Source organism: Electrona antarctica, assembly GCF_951216825.1.
Source record: "Electrona antarctica genome assembly, chromosome: 20".
Classification (NCBI taxonomy): Eukaryota; Metazoa; Chordata; class Actinopteri; order Myctophiformes; family Myctophidae; genus Electrona; species Electrona antarctica.
In genome coordinates, this window is record NC_136801.1 from 21,770,530 (window position 1) to 21,793,255 (window position 22,726).

General features: G+C 43.9%; 1 protein-coding gene across 1 annotated transcript in view; it reads right to left on the reverse strand.

The window, feature by feature from the left end:
* Positions 1–22,726, reverse strand: part of LOC306912669 (matrix metalloproteinase-16-like) — a 90,543-nt gene that overhangs the window by 31,889 nt on the left and 35,928 nt on the right. Inside the window, exons 2-4 of the mRNA XM_079489059.1 lie at positions 17,395–17,543; positions 15,278–15,400; positions 8,196–8,500 (exon numbers count right to left, since the gene is read on the reverse strand). Coding sequence (XP_079345185.1) covers positions 8,196–8,500; positions 15,278–15,400; positions 17,395–17,543 — 577 coding nt within the window. The remainder of the gene's footprint in view (positions 1–8,195; positions 8,501–15,277; positions 15,401–17,394; positions 17,544–22,726) is intronic.

Consider the following 22,726-nt stretch of genomic DNA (forward strand, 5'->3'; position numbering starts at 1 on the left):
CTGTGTGTTACAGTTCAGTCGTGAAGCAAAGAATAATACTACTGTAGTCTGCATGTCTGTCTGTCCTACAGTATGTGCTTGTCTGCCTGTGTTTCTCTGTCCTCAAGATGTATCCACCCGCGAGACTGACAAGGCCAAAACAAAACAAACGCTGAGACACGTTAGCATATCCCCTGAAAGAATGCCACCTCTAGGTTATCTTGTTTTTTTTGTAATGAGCGAGAGGAATTATTTTGGGGAGTGAGAAGTGAACCATCTCTGGCCCTGATGGATGGACTATGTGTGTTGGTTTGACTCACCATAATGACACAGCAAAATACCTTTATTACAGTAACTGGAAAATATATCAAAACCGATATCTAAAACCAAAAACTTAATCTTGCTTATGTAAGTAAGTAGGTTGGAGAGGCTTATTGTCGGTATCAGCCCAGAATGCGGGAGTCTATCCCTGTTAAGGCCTATTCATACTCCAGGTTTAGGTGACCACCGGTTAGTAAATACAGAGAGATGTGTCCGGGTGAGCAGTGAGCCGCTCACCACCGCGGTGTGCAACGTCATGTTGTAGTTTTAGTAAATACAGATAGATGTGTCCGGGTGAGCCGGTGAGCCGCTCACCACTGCGGTGTGTGACGTCATGTTGTAGTTTTAGTAAATACAGATAGATGTGTCCGGGTGAGCGGTGAGCCGCTTACCACCGCGGTGTGTGACGTCATGTTGTAGTTGTTGGTGGTCACCTTATCACCTAAAACTGCACTACACCCCCGGGAGCTGGATTGCTAAATTGGAGCGCCACACCTAGCATCAGCTCCCAGTACTTACATGTATACCACACAACTTGCCGCACCCAAGACGTGCTACTATTCTGAGTTGGCGGTGCCTGGAATCGAACCCATGGCATGGTTCAAACTAAGGAGAGAGCTCTACCAACTGACGCCGGAAAGCCACACGCACTGTAGGGTAATCCATGGATGGATATTTTCCCTTTCTCTCTCTTATATCAATGAATGGATTCATTTTAAATAATGGACTATTCAATTGTTAGTCTGATTAATCTCTTAACCTTGTATTTTACTGCATTGTACAATGGTGGAGTACAAAATAGTACAAATAGCCATTGTGCTTGTTGGTCTGTCTGCTATTTAAAAATCACACCCGTGTGAAGTGAGTGGTGCAACTCCGTGTGGGGGTCCCCGGGGGTGGTCCCCGGAAGTTCCAGAACCACAGGAACGCACCCAGGGTGCCGGCCAGGTTCCGGTGAGCCGCCTCGCATCCAAAACGGTTGAGAAATGACAGAGTTACCGTGTGGGGGTTCCTCTACTGTACCCTCTACTGTCCTGTACTGTACTGTCACTGTACTGTACTGGCACACCCGCAATCATCATATACAGTATACAGTTAATATGTGTGTGTGTTTGTTAGGTTGCGCACAGGTGGTGAAAAACAACCATTCTGTTTTCGTGCTCAGACCCAGGCACCCACCCAGCCACCCACACACATAGCTCCGTAAGGGAGTGGTTGCACCACTCAAAAACAAATTATAATCGCTCATTGATCGTAAATCGAGGCAACAGTTTTGAAATAATGGTGATATTGATTTGAAGTCATATCGCCCCGGCACTGTTATACAGTATCATTCTGGTTGATATGTTGTCCTCATCAGGTCAAGGATATGGACCTGACAATGAAGTCCACATCCCCAGACACTGGTCCACTTTGTTTGGTTTAGGTTCACAGAGAAAGGAGAAGGAAAGGAAGGGAGAAGAAAGATGAAGTGAGAATAGGAAAGAAGATCATGGTCTATTTTTAGGCTCCCGTTCCCACGTTGTGAGAGAGACAGATGAGGCGTCCTTTCTTCTCTGTAATCGTTCTCCAGTTGGTGATTTGGTATGACAAATATCACGGATGACGTCACAATTCCGTCTCCTTTCGAGACTGTGGTACTACAGTACCCTTTAGAATTGCCATTTAGTTACGTTTTCAGTTGAAAAGTTTCCACGTCATGTGCTTGTGTACAGTAATTGCTTGTAAGTGTATAGTATTCATGTAATGCATTGCTTATTTCTCACCTGAAATGTTTTCAAATACATATTTTAGTGTACTATGGTGTATTAAAATGTAAAATGAGTAATGCACACTCCGGCCGTCATGTTCATTCAGATGAAGATGACAGGTGTGTGAGCGATGGCAACCACACAGACAAATTAACTCACGATTCATATGTATTCATGAGGGTTTGCTGATGAATTTGCGTGGTGCGTTTTCATTGGCACTTTTTTTTTCTTCATTTGTTTGGTATTTATTGTTAAATAAATTGTATCTCCTCGATTGGGATCACGCAATATGCTCTAAAAGTGTGGGGGGAAAACGGTTTCCAACATGAGAACGAGGTGAATGAGAGACCTCTATGTCTTGTGTAAGGACAGTTGACTATAAGTACAGGAGAGAGAGAGAGAGAGAGAGAGAGAGAGAGAGAGAGAGAGAGAGAGAGAGAGAGAGCACACTACAGTATATGTCTCTCTGCCTCTGCCCACCAGGTTGGTTGCTGCTAGAAATAGACGGCCACCCACCGGCCATGCATCAACTTCCACGTGGGAGGCAACAGTCGCATCCGCCCACACACACACACACACACACACACACACACACACACACACACACACACACACGCTACCCCCCGTTGATCAGTCAGATGCTCACATAGCATCTTACCCATAATCCTTAGCAAACGACTCGACTCTCCCCAGAGTAATTATCCATGTGAACGCACGCGTGCACACAATGCAATGGGGCGGCGCCGGCGGTGGGGCTCAGTGGTAGAGTGACCGGTTCGAACCCGGGCTCCCCCAGAGTTAGTGTCGAAGTGACTCTGAACCCCAAATTGCTCCCAATGTGCAGGTTGGTGCCTTAATTGCATGGTTTCCTCCGGCATCGGTGTGTGTAGGTGAATGTAATGATCAATCTCTGTAAAGCGCCTTGGATAAAAGGAGCTATAGGCCTATATAAATGCACCTTTACCATTTAACAGCGCATCACACACGTGACACGTTGAGACCTTAGCTGTAGATGAGCTATTTTTGAAAACATTTTAAGTTGAAAGTGGTAAGTGTATCTGTTGGTTTTATTCATATTGAACTAATGAAACGTATTAACAAGAGCTTCATACCACAAAAGTAGTTTTGAGGAAGCAATCTGATTGGTTGAAGTAGCCATCTAGCCGTGCTTAAACGAGCATTATGGAACACATAAATCAAACTAGATAAAGTGCCCCTCGGGGCACAGGTCTCCACCAGGGCAGGTGAGGTTGTGGCCTCCCGGTGGCGCTATAATAGGCCAATGTGAAAAGGGTGGCAATTCTTCTTACGCCTTTGATGGCAATTGGATGACTTGAGGCAATTTGTTCCAAAAATGTGTTTTGCAAAAATCCACCTGTTGCTGGCGCTATAACAGGCCAATGTGAAAAGGGTGGGACATATTCCTCAGCCTAGCAGGAAAGTCTGTGAAAGATTTCACATAAATTGCACACTGCGTTTATGATTTGAGGCTTTTTGTTCAAAACGGGACCAATCCTGCAAACTTTGAAAGCCAATGTGAGCCAATTAGGATGGAATATGAAATATCGGACATATCCTTCTTGAACACATGACTATAGAGATACTGTGTAACGATTTGCGGGTTTTTTTGACAGAATCTGGAGGAGTACTATCAAAAAATGTGTTAACAGGCCGTTCTGGAGGTTCATCGTTGGCATCCAGGGAGTGTGCACGCACGCACGCACGCACGCACGCACGCACGCACGCACGCACGCACGCACGCACGCACGCGCGCGCGCAAAACATACTCTCTCCCCATGCCTTCGGCCTGGTGGAGACAATAATCTGCTGTGCTGATGAGATTGAGACTGGAGAATCTTTGCTGCTGGGGGGTCCCTGGAACAACATATTTTCAGATGGGGTGGTCGGCGGCCAAATACATATAATTCCTGGGGTCCTTGACATGAAAAAGTTTGAGACTCACTGACATAGAAGACACATTTTGTAGAATCTGGTCTCAGGTCTCAATGGGTTTTAAATCCCTGCATCTGGCCCGAAGAAGTCACAGTTAATTACTGTATTTCCGACTCAGGAATCAGATGACAGTTTTGGTCCAAATGCAAATTAACAAACACAATGAAATATTCATCTTGTGGGGATTTCTCGGCAGAGTTGGCGGCCAGCCAAGGCCGTCATGACTGTTAAGGCGGTTGGTCTCGTCCACAGTATATCAAGGCCCCGTCTAGAACGCAGTGTACTGGGGGGAAAAACCCCTGACTGAGTTTTGGCTGTGTCTGTGTCTCTCCGTTACGATTTGTAGGGTCAAGATTAGCCTATGCAGAAGCAGAATATTGGCTTTTTCATGCTGGCTTGAATTGAAGGCCACTGCACTTTGTATGGGCAGCAGATACAGCGCATAGTATCTCCATATTTCAACTTTTTGTAAATGAATGCATCATTACCACTACAGTGTCGCAAAAAAAATAGCCTACAAGATTGCACCGCGACGTGTTGTGAGTGTAGATCTGCTATTTTGTGTGTGTGTGTGTGTGTGTGCGTGTGCGTGTGTGCGTGTGCATGTGCTGTGCGTCTGTGTGTGTGTGTGTGTGTGTGTGTGTGTGTGTGTGTGTGTGTGTGTGTGTGTGTGTGTGTGTGTGTGTGTGTGTGTGTGTGTGTGTGTGTGTGTGTGTGTGTGTGTGTGTGAAAGTGCATGGTGAAGTTTGTCTGTGGGTTTTATAAATATGGAACTAATGAAGAGCTTGTGACTAAATAATAACTCTTGGATCCTTTGGAACATCTTTTTTTCTTGTTATCACGGAAAAGTAACAGTTTTGGTAAAGGTTGCCCCACTCATCATCATCATCATCATCATCATCATCATCATCATCCTCAGTGACGCACGCGTGCTGCGGAGCAAAATGTTGACAGTGCGTTTTCCCCCCTTTCTATTTCCTTTTCCTTCGTCTCCTCCTCCCCTCCCGTCCCCTCCTCACTTCCTATACGAGTAGCACACCCTACGAGTGTGTCGTTTGTGAAACAACCTGCTTCTAAATATATGAAACCCTTAACCTGTACTTTTACTGTACTGTAAATATCTGAAACCCTTCACCTGTACTTTTACTGTACTGTAAATATCTGAAACCCTTCACCTGTACTTTTACTGTACTGTAAATATCTGAAACCCTTCACCTGTACTTTTACTGTACTGTAAATATCTGAAACCCTTCACCTGTACTTTTTTGCGTTGGTAAAAGTGCTCAAACTTTCTTCTTTCCTGCCTTGATCTCCCAAAATGACATGATGGGAACTAAGAACAAAACCAAATTGCACCCACATTTCTTTACTTGTAAAACTGTGATGTACTGTATTGTAATATTGTAATGAATTTTGAGAGCATAGTGCCGATGCACACATCTACTAACATCTATTGTATTGCTAACCATTTGCTTTCTAATGCTTTCCTGTGAAAATGTAACAATCCATTCACAAGTTATTGCGCAAACAAAATCCTCTGCCAGGGACAATATGTAACGGGGTATAAAGGATTTAAGCACTACATGCCACTCTTGTATTTCTTCCTGGCTTCCAGATGAATCCAGTTTGTGTCTAATCTCTCTTGCGGCATGTTGGATTGCATTCAGAATGGTAGCAGACAACTTGGACAAGATAAGGGACACCCAGAAAAAGAACTCTGTGTAAGCACTGTGTGGGTATGACCAGACAGTAGCACCAAGAGGCGTCAAGAAAGCTCCTAGAACAGGTGTCTCTAACGGGTTTTTAAAAAGCTGGTGGATGGAAATGACGCTATATAGTGCACGACTTCAACTTGCAGCACGGGCAAAGCGTTTCCGTTTGAAGCCGTGCACTAGCGGCTCATTTCAATCCACCAGCTGCGATGCGCTGTGAGCTTGTAGATCGGCTATTACAATGCCATCAAGGTCAGCCAAAATACATTTTTGTCGACAAAATAAACTGTGGGTTTAGTCAACTAAAATCTTAGTTGACTGAAACTAGACTAAAACTAAAACTTTTCAGATGACTAAAATATGACAAAAACTAAATAATGTTATTCAAAATGACTAAAACAAAAAAGACGTTCCACTCTCCAGGACCTAAAGGACATTGGAATGAGCTGGCAGGAAGCAAAAGCGCAGGCCCAGAAGAGAGTGAGATGGAGAGCTCTGGTGGACGCCCTATGCCCCTCGGCGGGGTAAAGAGGATTAAGTCAAGTAAGTCAAAACAAAAAAACAACTAAATTGCTTTCAACATCAATCTTACTGTATAGATAGACATGGTGTAGACAGAAGTACAGAGACAGCTCCGGTCCAAGTCTAGAGGTTTTAAAAGTGGTTAACAATGTGTATAGTTAGTTATTATGTATATGAGCTGTTTGAACAACTTGTGAGTTGAGTCATTGATTGAAGGCACAAATTGTGTCCCCTATGGTTGTGTTAATTTCTATTTCCAACACCTCAAGCTCTACTCTCTCTCTCCCACAGTCCTCCGTCTCTCTTCTCAGCTTCCCAAATACATTCTTTCTTCTGTCTTTGTCTCGTTTTTATATGGACAAAATGTTCACAAAATAAAAATCACACTGTATTTTGATGTCTTACAGTACGTCGTCATTTAGTGCCCTAAAACAAACATTAAAATCCATGAACATGGCTGTCTCAACGATTTACATCCCAACTCCCAAGTGCTCTAAAAAAAAACGTATGACTTAATCTTCAAAAGCCATGCATTGGAGCCCCCTCAAAAGGAGCCAAGTATGAGCTTGCATGTTGGCTATATTCTCGCCGCACGACACCATTGTACAACAAAGTCTAACACAGGGCTTAAGTGGATAAAAGGCTTCAATAAGCACACCGTCATGCTGTGAAGATCAGCAGATATCAGCACTTAATAGACACCAGACCTCTGTCTGCTGTAGATCACACCACAGCAGAACACACAGAGGAACGTCTGCTGCGTGTCCCAGAATCCATCACTGTTTTCAACACCATTGCTTTATTCAAACATAAAGAACCATACGGCCTAATTTAGTACATTATTATGTATGTTCAGTGCCCAAAAAAACACAATTCAATCGTTGATCGCAATTATTTGTACAGTATGACCCCAGTATCTACCCCAGTATCTCCAAGCAGTGGTCCAGGGACCGCCAGTGGTCCTTGAGGGGATTCCAGGTGGTGCCTGGCTAAATGATGGAAGAGTTGGTAACCAAAATGGAGCCTTATTAGATCTTTAATTCTTGAGTAAAATTAAACAAAATGGGCCCATAAGGCTCCATTTGGTTTCATTTTACGCACTCAAGAATTGTTTAACATTATTGTTAAACATCTGCATTACTTACACAATTAGAGAATGTAGAAGAACCGTTATTTTGGTTAACGTTTGTCTGCCGTCTCTCCCATGGTACCAACATCAATACAGCAATGGAATTGTGGACGAAATCTTATCGAACGATAACAACATATTCTTTTTGGTGGGTCTGAGAGGCCAAATCTCATAAAACGGCGGTTCCGCGGCTCACATGCCGAATAAATAACGATGATGACGTTGATGTGAACCAGTGTTGATTTTGGCAGCAAATTTTTATTTTAGTTTAAGTCATAGTCTCTTGAATAGTTTTCATTTAGTTTGAGTCACATTTTAGTCACCTGGAATGTTTTAGTCGACTAAATGTCATAATATTTGATTTGAAAGAGTTGATTTAGTTGACTATAATGTGTTTTGGCGGGCCTTGATGCCGTTGTAATGACTGTTTGTACACTTGCTGAAAATAGCAGATCTACAAGCTCACAACGCGTCGCAGCGTGACACGTTGGGAGCTTGTATATCTGCTATTTTCAGCATACAACCAAGTGTAAAATGACTTATACTGGATCTCTTGTCCACTAGTCCCTTAACTCCCTTCCTAACATTTTAGTCTAGTTTGTATCTGCTGACGAAATTGTCAATACATTTAGTCTTAGTTTTAGTCATCATAGCTTAGTAGCTTAGTAGCTTCATTTAGTTTCCATTTAGGTTTCGTCAGTGGAAAAAGTCGACGAACATTTTTCGTCTTAGTTTTATAGTCGACGAAAACAACACTGATGTGAACAAGGTTGAAAACCAAACTGTTCAACCCTGGCGGCGGCGGCGGATGCATGGTCTACTACTCACCGTCGTGGTTGGGGTTCCCCAGCGTCCACGGCTCGTCCGAGTCAAAGTGCGTGTCCCCGCCGATGCCGGGCCCCGGGAAGTAGGCGTGGGCCAGGAAGCCGCCCTCGCCGTCGAACGGCGAGCTGTCGCCGTGGAAGCCCGAGGCGAAGATGATGGTGATGTCCACGTCCCTCTTGCTGCGCTCCAGCTCGCCGTATGGCACCGCCTCGAAGCGCAGCGGCGTCACGTTCTGCCACACGTCGAACGCCCGCCGGATGGCGTCGTGCGTCTCCTCTGGCCCCACCTTGGGCGTGACGTTCTTTATGCTGCGTGGAGAGGAGGAGAAGGTGACACACACACCACACACAGCGGATTCGTCCGTTATCACTGTATTAAATATATGAAATCAACCGTTATCAGGACGTTGGAATATGGCTAATGTGGCCATATTTGTATACTAGACATTATGTCTAACCAATGACTAGTCTAAACTAAGTATGCACCCCCATGCAGGGTGGTGCAGACATAGCCTGGTCAAGGACTAAGGACTCCCCCTGCTGAACGTGTCATTTCCAACTCTATTGTCGGGGCATGGAAACTAGGAGCTACTAATATTTACTATTCTCTGCCTATCACGACATAACTCGGACGGCGCTGAGTCGGCTCTGGTGGCCTGGTGGCCTGGCGCCTCCGTCATTGACACAAAAAGCAAACGCTCCCATAGTTTCAGTTCCGAGAGTCCTTACTCCTTCACCCCAGCTGGGTCACCCGAGTGAAGGGTATGATGCTCGGTTCCGGCGAGCCGGCCCGCGTCCGAAACGGTCGAGAAATGACGGAGTTACTGTGTGGGGGTCCTCAGGGGGTCCCCGGAACATCCAGAGCCCCAGGAATGGCCCAGGGCTCGTACTGTAGTGTACTTTGTGCCACTCTGTGCTGTACTTTACTGGCCACTTTAGGTGTTGCAGCTTTCTGTGCTCGGACATACAGACATACAGACAGACACAGAGACAGACAGACACACACACATAGCTGCGTATTGGAGTGGAGGCACCGCTCAAAAAAGGAAAAGAAGTTTGGGGATAAGAGGTAAGGCACCGGCGAAAATAGAGCCCCTGGCCTATATCCTGACCCAAACCATGTACTCTTTTCATGTGTTGTGAGCAACACATCAACGGTGACATGTCAATGAGTTCCACACTCACACCACCAGAGGGAGTTCAACATAACACGTACAACCCAGAATCAGCTCAAACAAGGGGTTAAATTAGTTTAGTTTCCGATGCCACTAAAATGTGGAACGCCCTACCAACAGCCATTAAAAGACATGTGAATCCCTTGACTCCTTCAAAACCGCTCTCAAAGAGCACCTATACGGACGGCTGCAATTCGATACTGGCCCCCGTAAAGCAAAGTGCCCCCCCCCCCCACCCCTCGGTTGTCGTGTCCAACGGGAAAACATTTTCGCATTATCTCGAAGCATTTTCAGCACCCTTCAATTAAAGCCACACATTTTGAGCAGCACTCTAGCCGCCATAATTGACTAAGTGAAGTCAGTTCAAAGTGTGTCTGATTGAGTCCACTGGCTGTGTCTCTCGGAGTGGTGCCAACCACCATGGCCCACAAGGTCCACACGAGACAAATGTCAGCGCGGAAATAATTGTTGATTTCAAAATCGACCTCAGCTGACCGAGGCAGTGGGCATTTATCTGTTAGGTTTGTTTTTCGTGCAGTGGTGGCTATTAACACATTTAGACCTGAGCTCGATTCTACAAAATGTGACCAAATTTGACTGAGGGACTTTTTTTTCTTTTCGTTTTGTTCATGTCATATGAAAGCAGGGAAGCATAGCTTCAAATTGACATGTTGGTTGTTCAGTTTGACCCACCAGTTTTGGAGATATGGCTTATAGAGTAATGTCTTGCAGAAAACAGCGAGTTGAGAAAACGGGCTTGAAAGGTTCACTTCTGTGGTCTCTAACATTACACCTAGCTACATGTTTAAGCATTTATTTCATATTTACATTTCAGCTCTGACACTTGACACTGAGCATTTCAGACATGCTCTAGTATGTGAAGAGTCTGCCTGTGCTATTAACTAATTTAAAAAATAAATAATAATAATAATAAAAAATAAGTTCCGGCCCGACCAGGAAGTGATAGCCCTCCATATTTGTGCCACATCCTCATTCTAGGCTGTGTGTCGATGCGCGATGGATTAAAGGGACACTTCACCCTTTTTGCAAAAACATATATGTTGATGACATATAGAAGATTTAGAACACTTTCCTGGGGGTCATTATGTGTGTAATATGTGGTTTTAGATAGTTTAGATTTCAGCAGTGAGCCCAGTGTCTCTGATGTCACTGGGCTCACTTACTTCCTGGACTACATGTTGTCTCAGTAAGACAGCCCTCCCCCTATCCACAAGGAGGAGCAGTGCACCAAAACATTATGGGAATTGTAGTCCAGGAAGTTAGTTATTAACACTTAGGCCGCTATCATTTATTGAAAAATTAGGATCTAATTCACGCCAGCATTTTTTTAATTTGAGCTCTTATTTTGAAAAGCCGCCATTTCCGGTCCATGAGCAGTAGTCATAACCTAGGAAACTACACGGAGCGGACAGGCCTTGTTTACCATCTGAAGCCAGACCGGAGCTCTGCAGAGCTCCAGATCGTCATATCTGTGCCGTCAAAGAAACGCTGTTTTGACCAAAATGCCATCTAGGACAAGGAATAGGAGATACAGGCGATTGAAAGAAATGGATAGAATGGATTATTATGGCGACGACGATCTAAGATGGGCGATCCAGTGCTGTGCTAACAACACAGCTAGCTAACCGGCTAACGTGAGTAGCATTATGGCTCGAGCAATCGAACGCGCCATAAAAGCGCAATTGCCGAAGGCCGTCGGCACTGGCGTTAAGCGTCAGTATCAAAATTAGGCGTCAATTGACTTTAATCGTCGGCAATGGCGCTGAAAGTATTAACACAGATTGTGTTAATAACTAAGTTAATAACACAGATTGTGTTAATAACTAAGTGCATGCATGCACTCAAGTACAATTGTGAGTTGTTGTTTTTTTGTCTTAATGCAGTGTTAATTTTGACAGCAAAGTCTTAGTCTTTTGAATAACATGCCATTTAGTTTTAGTCCTATTTTAGTCATCTGAAACGGTGTAGTCTTAGTCGACTAAATCTACAAATCTCAGTCTTTTTAGTCTTAGTAAAAAGAAAACTGCACCTGCAGAATTATATGGTGTGCGCCTGTTATGAAAGTCTGGGCGTATGTATCTAGGTGTATTTTCGGACCGGGACATAGTTCTTTGATGAAGATGATATTTAATGTATGACACCTTTTAAAAGGGTTCAAGTAGCTCACAAGACAAATAGTGGATGGATGGAAGGGCTGACATGGCAGCCCAGTGCAGATGTCATGTGCTGACAGCTTCAATGTGCCACGCTGCGGCTGGCCTGCTAACAACATTACCACGGTGGGAGAACTATTTGCAGGATATTCACATGGCAAAGGGCTCTCGTATGTCAGGAACAATAAGGATGATATCTCACAAACAGACAGTGGTGGGAAAAAGTACTCAATTGCTTTACTCAACCCATTTTGACCTGAGATCAGATTCTAAAAATGTCTTCTACATCCTGACAGTTTTCTGAAAAAGCTATGTTTCTATGTCACTGGTTCTTCGATTTTTCAAAAATAGCAGACCTACAAGCTCGTAGCGCGCCACTCGGTGGCGCGCTATGAGCTTGTAGATCTGCTATTTTTCAATAGCTAAAGCATAACATAATGCTAACACCAAAAGGGGTTCCCACCCAAAATGGGTTAAGTAAAAGCATCAATACTGCAATGTTTTGATGCGTGACAAATCATACGACTTTGACTTTGTCGTATGACAAGTAATAGTACGGAATTCAAAATGTACTTGAGTAAAAATGTAAAAAAGTATTGGACTCAAAATGTACTTAAAGTACCACAAGTAGAAAGTGCTCACTATGCAGAATGTCCCATTTTAAGTTTACAAAATGTATACAAATATTTTGAAAATAGCAGATGTACAAGCTCACAATGCATCGCGATGCCACGCATTGTGAGTTTGTAGATCTGCTTTTTTTTCTCCAAATGGCCGAAATGTATATTATAGCTGAATAATGATAGCTGAGATAATTTGTGTTTTAGATTAATAATCACAGTAACTAGTAACTAATGTAGTGGGGTAAACGTACGATATTTGCCTCTGAGATGTAGTGAAGTAGAAGTAAAAGTATTGGAATTGGAAAAACTCCAGTAAAGTACAAATACCTCAACATTGTACTTAAGTACAGTACTTAAGTAAATGTACTTAGTTACTTTCCACCACTGCAAACAGAAGGGGGCACGATACGGGAACCAGACAGAAGGTCAAGTTAAAACACAATAAAAATACAGAATCTAAATCAGAATAACATTAAAGGGACACTTCACCCTTTTTGCAAGAAAATACATGTTAATGACGTTTAGAAGATTTAAAACACTTTCCTGAGGGTCATTATGTGTGTAATTTGTGGTTTTAGATATGTTAGATTTTAGGAGTGAGCCCAGTGTCTCTGATGTCATGGACACTGGGCTCACGTACTTCCTGGACTACATCTCAGTAAGAGAGCCCCGCTCCCCTATCCACAAGGAGGAGCAGTGCACCAAAGCATTAAGGGAATTGTAGTCCAGGAAGGAAGTGAGCCCAGTGTCCATGACATCAGAGCCACTGGGCTCACTGCTATAATCTAAAAGATCTAAAACCACAAATTACACACATAAAGACCCCCAGGAAACTGTTCTAAATAACATATATGTTTTTGCAAAAAGGGTGAAGTTTCCCTTTAAGGTGGTGTTTCAGTATTTGGCAATATTTCAGACACACACAAAATTATTTTTATTTTTATTTTTTTGTGTAGTTTTTGGCTTGTTTATTTAATGTTTACTCCTTGTATTGCTGTAAATCTATGCTAAAGTAGAGGGTGGGGAACCCACGGATACCCGACGGGCTTAACCGTGTTTGGCGGGTTAAAACAGGAGTTATTAATAATAACTGTTGCTTTGCATCATCGTAGAAACAAATGATAATAATCGTATTATGGTTTGTTTATGCAATGATGCAAGGCACCGCCGCAGCAGAATATTGTATCTTGAGTTCAAAATGCAAGGCGAATAAAAAACAAACACATTTAAGTAAAAGTATCAATACTGCAATGAAGAACTACTCTGTTACAAGTAAAAGTCCGGTAATCAAAATGTACTTGAGTAAAAGTACTAAAGAATTGGTATCACAATGTCCCTAAAGTACCAAAAGTAGAAAGTACTCATTCGGCTGAATGTCCCATTTCGCAAGTTAAAAATGTATAAAAAGCTTTCGAAAATAGGCGATCTACAAGCTCACAGTGATTGAAACTTGTAGATCAGCTATTTTCAGATGGGCGAAAAATATATATAGGGCTGAAGTGGTAATGCATGTTTTGTAATAATAATCAAAATCAACAAAGTAACCAGAAAGTAGTGTTTTCAAATAAATGTAGTGGAGTACTACAATAATTGGATCCAAGATGTAGTGGAGTTGAAGTAAAAGTATTGAAAACTGGAAATACTCAAGTAAGTACAAATAATTCAAAATTGTATTTAAGTACAGTACTTAATTAATTAATTAATTAATTAATCTATTTATTGCGCATTGCCAAGGTTTTTCCCCTTTCAACCATTATTTTGAAGAGCCAAATATCCGTAACCGGATGTTACGATGACGTAATGCTGTGTGAGGTGTCTTGACCGGTTGTTGTTCTCTCGCTCGATGCAGAAATAACCCGACCACGAGTATCACAGCACCTGCTGTCGGCCATTGAAAAACCTTGTTTTCACCAGAAACGCCAATTTGGAGATACAGGCCATTGGAAGCAGCACATGTGCAAAGTGGATGCGCGCACATCTAAAAAATGGCCGCGTCCACTGTCACACTTTACACTGGGATGCGAGAGAGAGCTATCGATGCGGATAGCAGATCTACACGCTGTTGTAGATAACTATTTGTGCTATTTTGTATTTTTTTTGGAAAGAAAGAAATAAAATAATAAAAGATCAATGGCAGTGATTTATTTCTATATTTAAGTTTTGTGTCATGTCTGCCCTTTGCAATTTGTGATTACGAAGCCTAAAAGGCAAACAGAAATACAAATTGTAACGTTCCAACGTTCAATGCAAAAAAGAAAACACAATTAAATTGTTAATCGCAATGATTTGTGAGATACTTAATCGTCAACTTAAATGTGTAATCGTGACAGCCCTATTTCATAAAGGCACTAACTTTACTAAGTTAAACTCCATCTGTGAAAATGTACTTGGCAACACATTTGTTCCGTTCTCCGTAACAAGAGTCTGGATATGTTTTATATCCAAACTATGCCGACTTCTCCTTGTCCAAACAGATGTCCGTAATCCCTCACACAATGCTTCACAGAAAGGCTTTGTTTTGAGTGCATACTGTAGCAGATGTTCTGTGTGTGAAAGTAGAAATGTTACAGACATCTGTTCGGGTGAGTAAAATCCTAATTATTTAGATTTTTATAGTTTATTATTATTATTATTAGAGACCACCGGGGCAGCACAATAGGAGTTAGAGATTTATGGAGGCCAGAAGGTTACCAGATCGATTAGTGTTGCCAAGTCTGCTTATTACAAGATGTTGCACTTGTCTTTCTATAAAGCATTTAATATTGGTAGTTTTTGGGTTGCCGTTTTTCTGGCTTTTTTGTGTGGCTTGCTTCCTAAGTCCTTACCCAGTGGTTACCCCACTGTATTTGTCCATGGACCACAACTGATTTATTTTTTTATGTAATATGTTTGTGTTAGCGGACGCTGCACTCACCTGTATGTGATATGTTTGTGTTAGCGGACGCTGCACTCACCTGTATGTGATATGTTTGTGTTAGCGGACGCTGCACTCACCTGTATGTGATATGTTTGTGTTAGCGGACGCTGCACTCACCTGTATGTGATATGTTTGTGTTAGCGGACGCTGCACTCACCTGTATGTGATATGTTTGTGTTAGCGGACGCTGCACTCACCTGTATGTGATATGTTTGTGCTGCCACTTCTGTCCTGTGAGGGCGTAGCGCCTTCTCCTGACATTGAACTTGGACACTCCACCGAGCTGGTCAGGAACGCCACACCTGGGTCTCCTCATCCAGCTGTCAGCACACACACACACACACACACACACACACACACACACACACACACACACACACACACACACACACACACACACACACACACACACACACACACACACACACACACACACACACACACACACACACACACACACACACACACACACACACACACAGAGAGAGAGAGAGAGAGAGAGAGAGAGAGAGAGAGAGAGAGAGAGAGATAATTCAAAATATGCTCCTCATTGACTTACATTGTACGCTAAAACAGCTCTCAAAGTCACTCTTTTATTACGTAAACAAACACAAACAAAGTTGATTCAGACAATATAGAGCATCACCAAAACTCATGTTTTCATAAAAATGTTAACTTCCTGTTGATTTGTCCATTTTATTAGGAAGAAAACCCGGACTGGATCCGTGGATCCGGATCCAGATCTTCAAATAGTAAAATCAACAGGAAGTTAACATTTTGCTTAAATAAAAATTGCTTAAGTAAATGTACTTAGTTCCACCACTGCTTGTGAGTGCGAGTCTGAATGAAACCTCAAAGCAGGAATGGTTCTCATGTTGGTGGGACTATATCAACGAGGAGCAGAAAAACACTGCTCTCCGTTCTACCGTCACGCTACACCCAAGCACGAAAACTCATTTAGAAGCGTTTGATCTGATAACAAAGCTGTGGTGTCTGCAAAAAAAAAGGCTGCTTTGATGCCACATTAAAAAAAAGGGCTGCGTGACAGGAACACTTTGGTGTCTGAAGCTGCATGAGGAAATGAATCCTCTGCAATGTCCAGCAGAGCACATGACACTGGGCCAGGTGGTATCGTCACATGGCCAGGTTGTTGCCTATGGAGCAGCTTGTTATTCTAGAGCAGTGGTTCCCAAACCTCTTGGGAACCACTAGTGAAAATAGCCGATCTACAAGGCCTCACTCACACCTAAGACACGATTGTGTCCTGTGTCTTCTGTGTGTCATGGTCGCCTCAATGCATTTCCAATGGGAGTCACATGGTTTCATGACACAACCTTGTTGCATGGCTGTCTTCTGCCCTCCCCCCTCCATCAGCTTTAATGATATTAAATCCCTTTATTGTAGATTGTTTTGTAGTAATCATACAACATAAACATTACAGAGACTTTAGTTGTCACTGTACAATACTTTAAAACAGTTGGCATGTTGCACACATGCTGAAAATAGCTCTCATTTGCGCCGCCCTTGTTGAAAACAATGTACAGTATTTCAAACTCCAGCTTGTCCCTCTCCAGGCTGCATGAACAGTGCTCGAGCGCTCGGTTTCTTCCCCCTCAATATCGTAACTCTTCTATTAGATGTGCTCTGGCCTGGACTAGCCACTTGACACACCGGGCCGATCAATGCATGCCCCCCACCCCCTTATTTATTTCTGTACAGTATGAACTTTTAACTCAGTGGTTTCTATAGATATTCCATCATTGCCTTCCTGCCCGTGGCGTTATGTGGCCTTTGTGCACCTCAAAACAAATTTAAAGCAACTTGACCCTAAAATGATGGAATGGTGTCAAAATGGTTAAAGTGCTAAAACCTGGTGCATGGTAAATATAGATGGCTCTTCACTTCCTGACAGTGTTATTGTGGTCTGTGTGAAACAATGCAATAGGATAGTAAGACAAAAACAAAAACATCCATAACATGAAGTGGTGCAATGACTGTTTCTCAACAACATCAGGCCCCGGGGGGGGTGGGGGGCGAACCACCAGGCCCAGCGGTCCAAAATAAGACCCTTACAGGTCTTGTAGTTCCATTTGTTTTTTCAACGATAACTAAAACCCCTTTTATCGTGGATTCTATAATTCCAGATTCGGATTCTAATCAAAACAAGCTTTATTTGCGGCCTCGGGTGGCCCGTGATCCTACCGTGATAGGATTGCTTATCTAATGGCTTATTAGAGCACAAATGTTTATTAAGTAGTAGTGAAAATAGACGATCTACAAGCTATAGCAGCCTGTGGTGGAGGCAGTGACTTACTCTGTGGTGCTGTGGTCGAGGCTCCCGGTGACGTTGAGGCCATAGTGACGCTGCATAGCAGCGATAGCGGACTGCATGGCCCGAGCCGAGCGCAGCAAGCCCATCCTGGGATCTGTGGGGGGGAGGTAGCCGTACCTCTGCAGCCATGCCTACACACACACAGAGAGAGAGAGACAGAGAGAGACACTGTGGTTATTATACTGTAGTTATACTGTAGTTAACTAAAATTAATTACATAACAAAAACCAGAAATAACATTAACAAAAAAGTAACATTTTGTAAAATAATAACAATAATAATAATAAATAAAAAAGAGTAAATCACAGACTGAGGCACATCTTTAGAAAACAGATTTCCATGTGTCTTTTGCTTTTCAGAAAATCCATAATTCCGATTTGAATTGTCAAACTGTTGTTAAAGAGACACATAGAAGTGACAAACACATTTAAACACGGATAAAAGAGGCCTGTTGCCTCAAAGCTTTGTGCATCTCAGCCAACAACGGCTTGCTATTCCAGAACACAGCATTGTACAGCAAACATTTTTGCATGCCTGCTGCTCACAGCTGCAGTGACCCCATGGAGCACATATCTCCGCCAGGTCGGGTTGGGCTGTGTGAAGCACGGGTTGCAGCCGTCAGGAATTGAGGAAGCTGCGTGGATAAATTGCATCTGTGGAAACCCCTATGGGCAGACGTTTATGCACTTTTGGAGATGTCCTTTGTATAGAGGCCCCATGCTGTAGCATGTGATTCCTATTTAGGATTGATTAGATGTTCATATGTTTTTTTTGTTTTGTTTTTTTGTTTTTTGTAAGAAATAGTGCCCTATACCAGGGGTTCTCAACCCGTGGAGCGCGACCCCTCGGGGAGGTCGCCAATTTATTTTGGGGGTCCCAGCCATTTCCAGCCATTTGCAACTGAATGGCTGGAAAATGGAAATTAGCCCATATATGGTTTCAGTATTTATTTATGATGTATTTTCGCTATTATTAAGGTTACTGTAGCGGTCAGTTTGACTCCCGGATCCATTGCGTGATCCAAGGAATCCAGGGCGAATCCATTTTGGAAGTCCGACCGACCTATACGGTTGAAAAGTTGTCGGCCAAAACATAGAGAGAAGGCTGGCATGGTATACTGTATAGAGCCACGACGAGGCTGTTATGACAGATTTGGCTTACTGTCAGTGTGCCGAAAAGCTTGACACTGATCGGTCCAGCAGTTTGCGAAATTGGCCGTGCACAGCCATGCTGCATGCCAAACACACACACACACACGCACGCGCACGCACGCACGCGCACGCACGCACGCACGCACGCACGCACGCACGCACGCACGCACGCACGCACGCACGCACGCACGCACGCACGCACGCACGCACGCACGCACGCACGCACGCGTGCCTCCCGGCCTTCTAGGCCGGTGGAGATGATGTCAGGGGGACTAACAGCAGAATACAATAAATGGAACACCATTACCTTGACAATGCAGACCAGTGCTGCGGATTGTCAGCGAGCTGAGCTGCTCGGCTGCCAATGGAGACAAACAGCTTTGCGCGCACGCACGTCGTACACATACACAGTGCCTTGGAGAATGCACACAGTGTGGCGCTATAGAGCTGCACAATATGAGTGTGAAATGGTATTAAAGCCCATCGTGCGATATACAGTATGACCCCTACAAACCAGCTTTCTCTTCCTCTTTGTGTCTGTCTGTCTGTCTGTCTGTCTGTCTGCCTGCCTGCCTGCCTGCCTGCCTGTCTCTCTCTCTCTCTCTCTCTCTCTCTCTCTCTCTCTCTCTCTCTCCCCCCCCCCCCCCCCACCTTACTGTGACTGCAGACCCCAATAGACCAAAGTGAGATAGACTCAAGTTTTACAAAAAGAAAGAAAGAAAGAAAGAAAGAAAGAAAGAAAGAAAGAAAGAAAGAAAGAAAGAAAGAAAGAAAAAGAAAGAAAGAAAGAAAGAAAGAAAGAAAGAAAGAAAGAAAGCTTGTAGCTTTGCATCTTTAGCAAGTTTAGGTAAGAGAAACCGAGTGTGCTGTGTGTGGAACGAGCTTCTTCCCTCATGGAAAAAAAATGAATTTCTACCCACCTCTTTACTTGAACTGTGATGTGACAATAAAGAGATGAATCTGATTCTGATCTTCGTGTCACTGCACGGCGCAGCCTCTAGCTATCTGTGGGCTTTGTATCTGGCAGTGCAAAACACAGCATGGCCCCTTTACCATATCAGTGACCTCATGAACTTTCCTCCAGTGCCAAAATGAGGCTGCATACATGGTCTAATTAATGGCTGCTGCATGCATGCTGCTGTTGTGCAATCGTTCTCTTTTAGAGTACATCTACATTGCAGAATTTATACTTTTACTTAAGTAAAACAATTGATTACTTTTTCCAACACTGGCGTGCACACACTTCCCTTTCTTCCTGTACTTTAGTGAGTAAGTAGGTGATGATGACACAAACATGTGTCAGGTTTATATGGCCTGTGCCGCCTCAGGAGAGGCACGTGCACACCGGAAGATTTCTATTCAACTGTGCAGGTGCAGTAGCTCTCTCTCTCTCTCTCACACGCACGCACGCACGCACACGCACACAAACATATATATAACTTAAAGTACTATAGCACTATAACTCAAGTACAAATTTGACAGAGCAACCTTCACTTGTAGTAATAGAGTAATATTTTACCAGAGTCGGTAATGACTCAAGGGTGTACAGGAGAGGATGTATACAAAAACAAATGGAACCAAATGGACATTCTCAGAATAACATTTACCCTCGAGATTTTACTACAGTACGCAAGCAATACATAGCGAGGCGTCCACCATGCATGCACGTTATCAAAGCATCTCTGACTGTCCGTGACTGTCACGTCGCCCTCCTCCTCCTCCCCCTTGGGTAGCGTACAGTAGTACGTGGCGTGTAGCTCGGCGGTAAACAAGTTTCCACCCTGTGTTAACCCATTAAAGACCTGAGCTCGATTCTACAGTCTACACAGTCTTCTAAATCCTGACAGCAAATATTTGAGTTAAAAACGTTCGCTCTGAAAGAATATATATTCGAAGATTTGCACCACATTTTCACGATTTTTTCAAAAATAGCAGATCTACAAGCTCGTAGCGCGGCACTCGGTGCCGCGCTATTTGCTTGTAGATCTGCTATTTTTGACGTAACATATAACATAATGCTTAAAAACACCAAAAGGGGTTCCCGCCCAAAATGTGTTAAAAATGTCATCCCGGGGACACATATAGTTGACGTTTGAATGTCTGCACGCATTGTGAGGCATGTGGTTTATGGTCACGACCCGGTGGATGGAGTAAACACATGTGACTCAAAATCCTTTGTCCTCCCGCCCGAGCTGTTTACGCCGCGGCTAACGCTATAACATTCAACCCTCGTCCCTCATCCTGGCGGCCGCACCCTGCCTACTGTTCTCACCCGTCTGATTGCACCGCTTCTGATTTATTATGTAGGCTTACAGTAGTAAATAAGACAAGAAGAGAGGCCCTGTGCCGTTTGTTGTGCCGTTTTGTTTGTCTTTAAACTCCATCGCGCGGTGGTGTCACTTAATTGCCGCTTAGCCTCGGAAACCCAGACGTTCTTATTTCCGGGGAGAAAAAAAAAAGTCTGGGGCAGAGTCCACTTCAATTTGGCATACAGTAGCGCAAAAGTCGATCACTCTCTGCTGATTTCTGATCGTCTGCACCTTTGTTAAATTGACGCACACACGTACATACAACACACACTCCTCCCTCTCTCTGTCGCTCTAATTAATTAGTCTCATGTGGCGCAGCTGCGTCTAGATTCTCCCGGCGGATCCTGCCGGGAGCTGCCTATGCCATAGAAAGCATAGGTGGACCCCAGGCTACTGGTCGCTAAGAACTGAATTAGAATTTCCAAATAACAATGCGGCATGACAGTAGTGACATAGCCTGAGCTAATGTGTTAGCTTTTGTGGTCTAGAGGGGCGGGTCGCGGCAGAGATTTGCGCACGCCCTGATTGGATCTCACCAATCTGTCAGTCACCCCCGGCCCCTCCTCTCCCCCCCAGTGCAGCTCTACGTCACATCATTTGGAGCGACGCCCAACTGGAAGGGAAGGGTTGACAAGTATTTTCGCCCAAACATTCCCCAATATGCAAGCTTACAACAAGTGTTGGGAGCTTCTAGCTATTTCCGCCGAACACGGATGTTCAGACTCCATTGCCGCTTCCAGTCATCCCGGTTCTCCATACATCTGGCCAGTTCGTTAGTACTCTGCGCTCCTGCATCGATCTTGAGTACATTCACGTATGTTAGCGTGGGACGTCCTAGTGATCGATGCCTGTGTGTTGGTTCCCAGAGCACCAGTTTGCTGGCTGGCAGTTCTTGATGTCTTTGGCAGTGTCCTGCTAGTCTCATTCTCCTGGATTCTACAAATGCCTTAACAGTAATGCCTTATGCCTTAATCTCCAATATCCATCTTCAACCGCTTATCCGTAGTCGGGTCACGGGGGCCACAGCTCCACCAGAGAGCTCCAGACTTCCCTCTCCAGAGCAACATTAGTGACTTCCTCCTGGGGGATCCCGAGACATTCCAAGGCCAGTGAGTCGATGTGTTTCCTCCAACTGCGCCTTGGTCTGCCCCGGGGTCTCCTCCCAGTGGGACGTGCCTCAAGGACCTGCCTCAAGGACCTCCTCAAGGACCATATATATATATATATATATTCATATATATATATATATATATATATATATAATCATTATTATTATTAATATTTTATTAGCTAAAATATAAAATGACACAGATGCTTTCCCGGTTTTAATGGGTATCAAGGGGACATGAGTGAGGACAGATGCAAGCGAGCCTCTGGTCTGTAATGAAGCCGAGATTGTTTGTGCACATCACTAAGCAACAACTGCCAAAAGCATCGGCTAGACAGAGCACCATGCCCCCAGCCTGACAGTCTGTCACTGATGCTGCTGCTGTGTGACTTTGACTTTGTTTCCACGTCACTGTAATCTCTGTGGACACATAGTCTGTCTGTCTGTCTGTCTGTCTGTCTGTCTGTCTGTCTGTCTGTCTGTGCATGTGTGCGCGCGTGTATAGACCCATACAGTGTACCCAATGCTACTCATACAGTGAGATGATGGTGGCCAGCATGGAACCCATGACTGCCTGGTCCAAAGGCAACAAGGGCCCTGAGCAGCGACCGACTGAGCTACCCTCACATCAGTGTTGTTTTTGTCGACTAAAACTAAGTTGTCTATTCTAAGACTAACTAATGTTCGTCGAAAAATCTGTCATTACGACGGCATCAAGGCCCACCAAAATACATTGTAGTGGACTA